The sequence below is a fragment of the Lepisma saccharinum genome, chromosome 5 (genome assembly GCF_977018435.1).
Source record: "Lepisma saccharinum chromosome 5, izLepSacc3.1, whole genome shotgun sequence".
Taxonomy (NCBI): Eukaryota; Metazoa; Arthropoda; class Insecta; order Zygentoma; family Lepismatidae; genus Lepisma; species Lepisma saccharinum.
In genome coordinates this window covers 16,841,859-16,851,256 of record NC_139233.1, presented here as the reverse complement: position 1 = coordinate 16,851,256, position 9,398 = coordinate 16,841,859, and the positions used below count along the sequence as shown (strand labels likewise).

The following is a 9,398-nucleotide window of genomic DNA, read 5'->3' as shown; positions in this document are numbered from 1 at the left end:
TTTCCAGATTGCGAGGGCTGCGATGGAGTGACTTCGACTTCACCGGAAGAAGTAATCGCTTAGTGACCACCTGACTGAATAGACAATACAAGCATTCGATATTATTTTGTGCATACTTTAATTAACGAAAGAATTTGCCACTCGAACGTAATGTTTCAGGTATCGTCTTGTGATAACGGTGCAAAGACTTAGGACCGGTACGCACACATACTGTAACAAGAGAGCGAGATATAGCTTTGCTTGATTGGGAAACATGTGCACTGGCGCCTGTTAACGCGCGCGTGCCGGTCGCTGCTTGTAGCTAAGGCTGAATCTCCGTTCCCTCACGTCGTTAAAATAGGGCAACAGCAGGGTTCTGCTGTGCCGACGGTTTGCTCTCAACCAGTGCACGAGAAAAAAGCCACAATTTCCCACAAATACTCAAACCTGTCGAGTAGGACAGTCCTCGCCGCCCTCATGCCTGCACCCGCCATGTTTTCCAAATTCAAACATGGCAGCGCCACCCAGAACACGCTGGACAACAACCCCATCCTGCAGTTTTTCGAAATAGGCAAGCAGATCGCGAGCGCCGGTCCCGAGCTGGTTTGGAAGATTCATGACGCCTACAGGAAAAGCGACGGAAAGGTATGTGAAACGCTTTTCGTTTATGAATGTTTGTGAATGCTTTTGTTCAGGTCAAAGGCGCCCGCAAGGGAGGGGCAGAGGAGACACTTGCCCCCATCTTCCCGGGATAGCTGGAAGATTCATGTAATTCGATATGGGGAAAATATCGACGTCCATACGTTATTTCCGCCTCAAGTAAATTGTTCATGCACTTCTGTGATAGAAACTGCCAGTTTCAAGAAATTTCAGTCACTTTTAGTGCGGAAAATACGAAGAATTAACCAGGGACCTGTAACGTAACCCAACTTGTAACGCTGTCAAGTTACGAACGGGACTATCGATATGCGTTACAATGGCATTGGCGTTCCACACAGTACCGGACAGATTGGACCTACCTACAACCTGGGTAAATTAGGCGTACCGTTACTCAACGACCCATTCGCTTCAGGTACTGAGTGGAACGAGTCTCGGATGGAACGGGTACGATCGTACCCGTACATACTGTACCTGAACGGTGGCTACCGGGTACGAAATGGAACCACAAGTAGGTAACCGGTACTGAAGCACAATGACCAGCGCTTGTTATTAAAATACCGGTACGTGGATAGAAATGGATGAACCGGGTAACATTTGTAACAGGAACTTACAGTACGTATCATAACATACTGAGGGTATCCGAATTAAGTTTACTGTCAATCAAAATTCCACAGCAGCAAATGGAATGTCGATAAATATACACTTCGTTGTTTAAAAAAAAATTATAATAACTTTAGAAAAACTAATGCGTGATTTTTCTGGATAATTATTTATCCGAAAAATATGTATAAATAATATATAGTTTATCTTTCATTAATTTGTTAATAATGGTATCAGCTATGCAAAAATTTCGAAGACGTCACTCTGGCAAACTATTAACAATACATACAATTAGTTTAACAAGCTCATGTAAAAAATACTAATTACAACGACCTGCGCAGAAGGTCGATATTCGTTCTTCAGGCAACCTGTTCCTAGGAGGCATGCGCAGTAGTCACCATTACGTTTAGAACAAATAGAGAAGTGAAATTGAGTTTGATGGTAGATTATGCTAATTAGAGCACGGCAAATCAACATGATTGTGGAAAACCGGAAGTTGATGGATGCCATATTGAAAAATGTTACTTCTTAAGATAGAGACGTGAAATTCGGTTTGACGGTAGCTTATGCTAATTAGAGCACGATAATCAACATGATTGTGGAAAACCGGAAGTTGATGGACGCCATATTGAAAAGTGTTACTTTTTAAGATAGAGAAGTGAAACTCGGTTCAACGGTAGCTTATGCTAATTAAAGCATGGCAAATCAACATGATTGTGAAAAACCGGAAGTTGATGGACGCCATATTGAAAAATTTTACCTTTTAAGATATAGAAGTGAAATTCAGTTTGATGGTAGCTTATTCTAATTAGAGCATGAAAAATCAACATGATTGTGGAAAACCGGAATTTGATGGACGCCATTTTGAAAAATGTTACTTTTTAAGATAGAGAAGTGAAACTCGGTTTGGTGGTAGCTTATGGTAAGTAGAACATGGCGAATCAACGTGATTGTGGAAAACCGGAAGTTGGTGGACGCCATATTGAAAAACTTTAATTCGTAAGATAGAGAATTGAAACTCTGTTTGATGGTAGTTTAGGGGAATTAGAGCATGGTAAATAACAAGATTCTTAAAAACCGGAGGTTGCTGGTCGCCATATTGAAAAACGTTAATTCGTAAGATAGAGAATTGAAACTCGGTGTGACGGTAGCTTATGCTAACTAAAGCATGGCAAATCAACATGATTGTGGAAAACCGGAAGTTGATGGATGCCATATTGAAAAATGTTACTTCTTAAGATAGAGAAGTGAAATTCGGTTCACCGGTAGCTTATGCTAATTAAAGCATGGCAAATCAACATGATTGTTGAAAACCGGAAGTTGATGGACGCCATATTGAAAAATTTTACCTTTTAAGATATAGAAGTGAAACTCGGTTCAACGGTAGCTTATGCTAATTAAAGCATGGCAAATCAAGATGATTGTGAAAAACCGGAAGTTGATGGGAGCTATATTGAAAAATTTTACCTTTTAAGATATAGGCGTGAAATACAGTTTGATGGTAGCTTATTTTAATTAGAGCACGATAAATCAACACGATTGTGGAAAACCGTAAGTTGATGGACGCCATATTGAAAAAATTTACTTTTTAAGATAGAGAAGTGAAACTCGGCTTGGTGGTAGCTTATGGTAATTAGAACATGGTAAATCAACGTGATTCCGGAAAACCGAAAGTTCATGGACGCCTTATTGAAAAATGTTATTTCTTAAGATAGAGGAGTGAAATTCGGCTTGGTGGTAGCTTATGCTAATTAGAGCACGATAAATCAACACGATTGAAAAAGAAATACTTTTGAGTGTCGATTTAGTCTTTATTTATTAAAAATAAATATGAATGATATTAAAATATAAATTTCTGCAACTTTTACCAATCGCATCGACGATGATGAGTGATGATTAGATGAAATTCATGAATGTGAATTGACACTCACATAGAACACCTATGTCAAACCTGGGACTCTAACCCGGCACTTCGTCAACTATAGCACTTTTACATTGATTGATAATAGTAGCCCTACATGTACAAATTGACATTTATATTTTACATCTAATCTCTCACTTTTACTCGTTCCAATCGAGAAGTTCAAGTTACAATTCAATGCTTTGTGAGGTGTTAAAAATTTGGTGCTTACTTGTGTGTCACAAAGTGGACATTATCATAAGTCAATTATTGGAGTTACAACAAAAAATAAATAATTTTCTATACTACTGATGATATTTGTTCCAATGAATTAACGACACGAGTTTTGACTATTTGAAGTGCGAATATGTAAATCACTTGCAAGAACACGTGACTGATTATTTTATGTAATTAGGAAGGCTGATGATTACATGAAATTGAAGAAGGGATATGTCAAGTTTGGACTCGAATCAAAAAGTTAGGTGTCCGATTTTCCATAATCATGTTGAATTCCAATGCAGTAATGTCCATAATATCACCAAACCGAATTTCAGTCCTCGATCTGAAGAAATAACATTTTTAAATATGGCATCCACCAACTTCCGGTTTTCCACAATCATGTTGATTTGCCATGCTCTAATTCCCATAAGCTACCATCAAACCGAATTTCACGCCTCTGTCTTATGAAATAACATTTTTCAATATGGCGTCCATCAACTTCCGGTTTTCCAGATTCATGTTGATTTGCCATGCTCTAATTCCCATAAGCTACCATTAAACCGAATTTCACTCCTCTGTCTTATGAAATAACATTTTTCAATATGGCGTCCATCAACTTCCGGTTCTCCAGAATCATGTTAATTTGCCATGCTCTAATTCCCATAAGCTACCATCAAGCCAGATTTCACTCCTCTGTCTTAAGAAATAACATTTTTCAATATGGTGTCCATCAACTTCCGGTTTTCCACAATCATGTTGATTTGCCATACTGTAATTAGCATAAGCTACCGTCAAACCGAATTTCACTTCTCTATCTTAAGAAGTAACGTTTTTCAATATGGTGTCCATCAACTTCCGGTTTTCCACAATCATGTTGATTTAACATACACTAATTAGCAAGATCTACCACCAAATCGAATTTCACTCCTCTGTCTTAAGAAATAACATTTTTCAATATGGCGTCCTTCAACTTCCGGTTTTCCACAATCATGTTGATTTGCCATACTGTAATTAGCATAAGCTACCGTCAAAGCGAATTTTACTTCTTTATCTTAAGAAGTGAAATTTTTCAATATGGCGTCTAATTTCCAGTTTTACCAAAATCATATTGATTGGCAATGCCAGGTCAACCCGAATTTAAGATCTGTAACTTAGATGGCAACATTTCTCAATATGGCGTACATTAACTTTCCCTTTTTTCCACATGTATTAGTTGGTAATATTCTAATTACATAAACTATCATCATGTCGAACTCTCAATATCTTGCTTGAAAAGATTTGTTTTTAATATGTTGGCATCACCTTGCACCCTAATATTACGTGTATTGGTTATATAAAAGTAACATTATTAATAACAAATCTCACGATTCCATATTTATTTTTATATATATATATTGCCTACAACCTCCATTAATATTAGTTATTATCGATTTTTCAAGAATTCAACAATGAAAGTTTTATAATGAAGAGTTACGTGACATATATTTTCTGATCCATTCAATACCCATTTGATTTGTTGAAAATAGGTTTTGTTACAATTGTACCCGATCCCAAATCCCATCATGAATTTGTACCGGTATGATTCTAAGGAGAGGTACGTACCGTAACGGAACCGGCATTCACAGAAGGAACAACTTCCATGCTTTCTGGTACGGGTATTTTAACGTTCCACTCTGTGTACCCAAAGCTGTCGTCCCCGAAGCACTCTCGGGTACGAACGGAACGGTATAGCAGAAGCGTTACTGTTCGCCTTACCAAGAGGTTCTGGTATTTTCCTTGGAACGGTCCACGGCACTTGGGCAGGTACGCGGTACCCGGTACGGAAATAACGCGGAACGGTGACAAATACCAATGAATTGCGTTACGTTACAGGTCCCTGGAATTAACCACTTTTACATCGATCCTTTGAAAATTCTCTACTGTTCGGGATCCTGAAAAGTCTGGAAATCATATTCCGAATTTAGAATCTGATATTAACGCACCGTCATTTTGGTTTGATTTTTTTACAGTACTTTTCGTCACTTGGAAACATGGATCAAAAGTATCATGGAGCAGATTAAGTGGTATCTGTGTGATATCTGCTCATCGTGAATCCAAGTTTATATTTAAATAGTCTTAACTTTGCAATGGCAAAATATTTTCAATTTCAATTTTATGATATGCCAAATAATTATATATAGTTATTTTTCAAGAAAGAAAACCTTTTTTAAAAAAATTCTTGCCTTAAAAATGCAGTACTTAAAGAATGTGTAGATGCAAATTTCTGATTTGTAGTATTTTCTGCTACGTAATGTATATCACAAATTAAAAATTTGAAGCTACTAGATATAATCTCCTTCTCATTGTTTTCATTAGACATGTGCGTCATTTCATCCAAAAAGAATAAGGAGTGTAAAGGGTGGTCCATTCTGATGACACCCAAATACAGAGGAACCTCGATTTTACGTTTTACACAAGACAAAGGTCAAGGAACTTAAATTGTAAAATGAGGAAAAATGTAAATTCAAGGAAAATTTTATAACATTTTGCTCCGTTGGGACCATCAACGCTGAATGTACGATGCAGGAAAATGTAAATTCAGGGTTCCACTGTATTGATGTTTCTTCTATGTAGCAGTAGCAGCTTCTGCCTATTCACACGTGTGCACCCAAATAAATCTGTAATGTAAATCATTATTATTATACTTATTTATTGAACACTATCTCCTTCGAAACATCAAGTGTTCCCACGCCGTTCCACCGAGAGAGATGGTGGAGAAGCCTGCGATCAGTGATATCAACCCACACACTCCGGGCTTGAACGCAATGTTAGTTTCCCTCCCTATGACGCTGTTCCAGCAGTCACGTAGAGGATGCTGATTGGGTCTTTGGCTTGAGTGCCGTGTGAGGGGAGGTTGCATCATTTAGGGAAAGCCGTGAACGTAGCGATCGGTGTGATAGCAAATGTAGTGTTGCAAACCGATTCCATTGTAGATCGTGTGACGGAGTCGAGGCAACCCATGCATCATTTCAAATTGAGGTATTTTTTTTTTTTAGAGAAGAGAAATTTCGATGGTATAATGTCCCTCCGATTCTGCCCCGAGCATGGGAGGGGGAAAGGGAGGAGGGCAACTGAAAGCTAAACAGGTGTATTAAACATGCCTGATATTGCCCCTTTGCTTAGTGCACCTTGGCCAAAATAAACTGTCTCTGTGGTGCAGTAGCTGAATTATCAACCTGCACGGAGGGAGCATGCATCAATCAGTCAGCTGGTTTGCATTGTATGTCGTCTGTTACTGCGTTGCGAAATTGTTTAGCAACAATCTCAAGGAATTTAATTGTGAAAAGTATCACTTTTAAACATAAAGATATCCATAAATATACCTGGTCTTCTCCAGATGGTAAAACTCATAATCAGATAGATCATATTCTCATTGATAAGAGAAGGCATACTAGTATAATTGACGTTCGTACACATAGAGGTGCTGACTGTGCCAGTGACCATTATTTAGTAATTGCTAAATTAAGAGAAAGACTCTCAGTGATAAATCATAAGCAACAAAATCTAAAAGTTCTAAAATTTGATACAGGAAAGTTTACTGTTGAAAGAATTAAGAAAGATTACCAAATTAAACTATCAAATAGATTTGATGTTTTGCAGGATTTAAATGATGATGAAAATATAAATGAAACAGACGTAAATAAGAATTGGGAGCACATACGTAATGCAAAAGAATCAGCAGCTAAAGAAAGTATAGGATACCATAAACCGAGAAAAAGTAAGCCATGGTTTGATACTGAATGTCATAATCTAATAGAAATAAGAAATCAGGCTAGACTTAGGTGGTTAAATAACTCTGATGATACAAATCTAAGCAATTATAATAGAATAAAGCAAGAAGTTAACCGCATTTTTAGAAGTAAAAAAATAGATTACTTGAAAAGCAAAATTATCGAAATTGAAACAAACAGCAAAAATAAAAATATCAGAGATTTACATAAAGGTGTAAATGAATTTAGAAAGGGGTGGCAACCTAAAGTAAACTTGATATAAGATAAAGACGGTAATTTTCTAGCTGACCCAAGCGATATTCTAAATAGATGGAAGAACTACTTTAATGACCTTTTAAATGTTCATGTAGGAGATAAATCAGAAGTAAATGAAGTCCACACAGCAGAACCTTTAGTTCCAGAACCTAAGTTGACTGAAGTTAAAGATGCTATTAAAAGGCTAAAGAAGAACAAAGCACCTGGCATTGATTTAATACCAGCTGAGTTAATTAAATATGGTGGAAATTCATTAATATGTCAAATTTATAAATTAATTTGTTTAATATGGAATAAAGAAGAAATCCCTCAACAGTGGAAAGAATCCATAATTGTTGCTGTGTTTAAAAAAGGTGATAAAATGAACTGCAATAATTACCGTGGAATTTCTCTACTCTCAACAACATATAAAATATTATCTAACGTTCTTTTAACAAGACTAACCCCATATGCTAATGAAATTATAGGTGATTATCAATGTGGATTTAAACGTAACAGATCAACTACAGATCAAATTTTTCACATCAGACAGACACTTGAAAAAAAGTGGGAATATAATCAAAATGTCCATCAGCTATTCATTGATTTCAAAAAAACATATGATTCGGTCAAAAGAGATAAATTATATAATATATTAGTAGAGTTTGGAATACCTAAGAAGCTTGTTAATATGATACAAATATGCACCAGTGAAACAGAAAGTAAAAGAATATTGGGACCAGTATGTGAGAATGGAAAATGGAGAAAGCGATTTAATAAGGAGCTCTACGACTTATATCAAGAACCAACAGTTATTGGTGTAATAAAGGCGGCTAGATTAAGATGGGCAGGTCATGTGATGCGCATGAGTGATAGTGACCCTGCAAAGAGAGTGATGTTGGATAGCCCAGGTGGACAAAGGAAACGAGGAAGGCCTAAATTAAGATGGGTGGATGGAGTGGATGAGGATGTTCGGAGGCTCCAGTATAGAAATTGGAAAGCTGTGGCGAAAGGTAGAGATAGATGGAGACAAATCACAGAGGAGGCCAAGGTTCATCAGTGGACTGTAGCGCCATAAGAAGAAGAAGAAGAAGAAGAAACAGAAAGTAAAATTCGTGTGGGTATTAATATGTCTGACAAATTTACAATTCATGATGGGTTAGAACAAGGAGATGCATTATCTCCATTGCTCTTTAATTTTGCCTTAGAATATGATGTTAGGAAGGTAAAATAAACTAAAGAAGGACTAAAATTAAATGGTGTGACTCAGTAGTTAGCATATGCAGATGATGTAGACTTACTGGGGGATGATGTGAATACAATTAAGAATAATGCTAAAATATTTTTGAAAACTGCTAAAGAGATAGGTTTGGAAGTTAACAAAGAGAAAACTAAATATATGCTTACAGGCCGAAACCAAGTGTTAGGTAATAATCAAAATCTAATTATTGATAACAACTCGTTTGAACCAGTTTCCAAATTCAAATACTTAGGAGTAATATTAACAAATGAAAATTATATTAAAGAGGAAATAAAAAGTAGGCTTCATTCAGGAAATGCATGTTACTTCTCTCTTCATAAACTTTTGTCTTCTCGTTTAATATCTAAGAAACTAAAAGTTAAAATATACAAAACAGTAATTTTGCCTGTAGTATTATATGGATGTGAAACTTGGTCCCTTACACTGAAAGAGGAACATAAATTGAGAGTATTTGAAAATAAGATCCTTAGGAAAATCTTTGGACCTAAAAGGGATGAGGAAACAGGTGAGTGGAGAAGGTTACATAATTTAGAACTACATAATTTGTATTCATGTCCAGATATTATTAGAATGATTAAATCAAGAAGACTTAGGTGGGAAGGCCATGTGGCACGAATGGGAGAGGAAAGAGGAGTTTACAGGATTGTTGTTGGGAAACTTGCTGGTAAGAGACCTGTAGGAAGGCCAAGACTAAGATGGAGGGACAACGTTGAGATGGACCTAAGGAAAATCGGTAGGGATGGAAAAGAGTATATAGAACTTGCTCAAGATAGGG

The 9,398-nt window shown here is 36.7% G+C and overlaps 1 protein-coding gene across 1 annotated transcript in view; it reads left to right on the top strand.

The window, feature by feature from the left end:
* The first annotated feature begins 456 nt into the window (after positions 1–456).
* bma (SCY1-like protein bma) overlaps positions 457–9,398 on the top strand; it is a 554,791-nt gene continuing 545,849 nt past the window's right edge. Inside the window, exon 1 of the mRNA XM_083123076.1 lies at positions 457–624. Coding sequence (XP_082979202.1) covers positions 457–624 — 168 coding nt within the window. The remainder of the gene's footprint in view (positions 625–9,398) is intronic.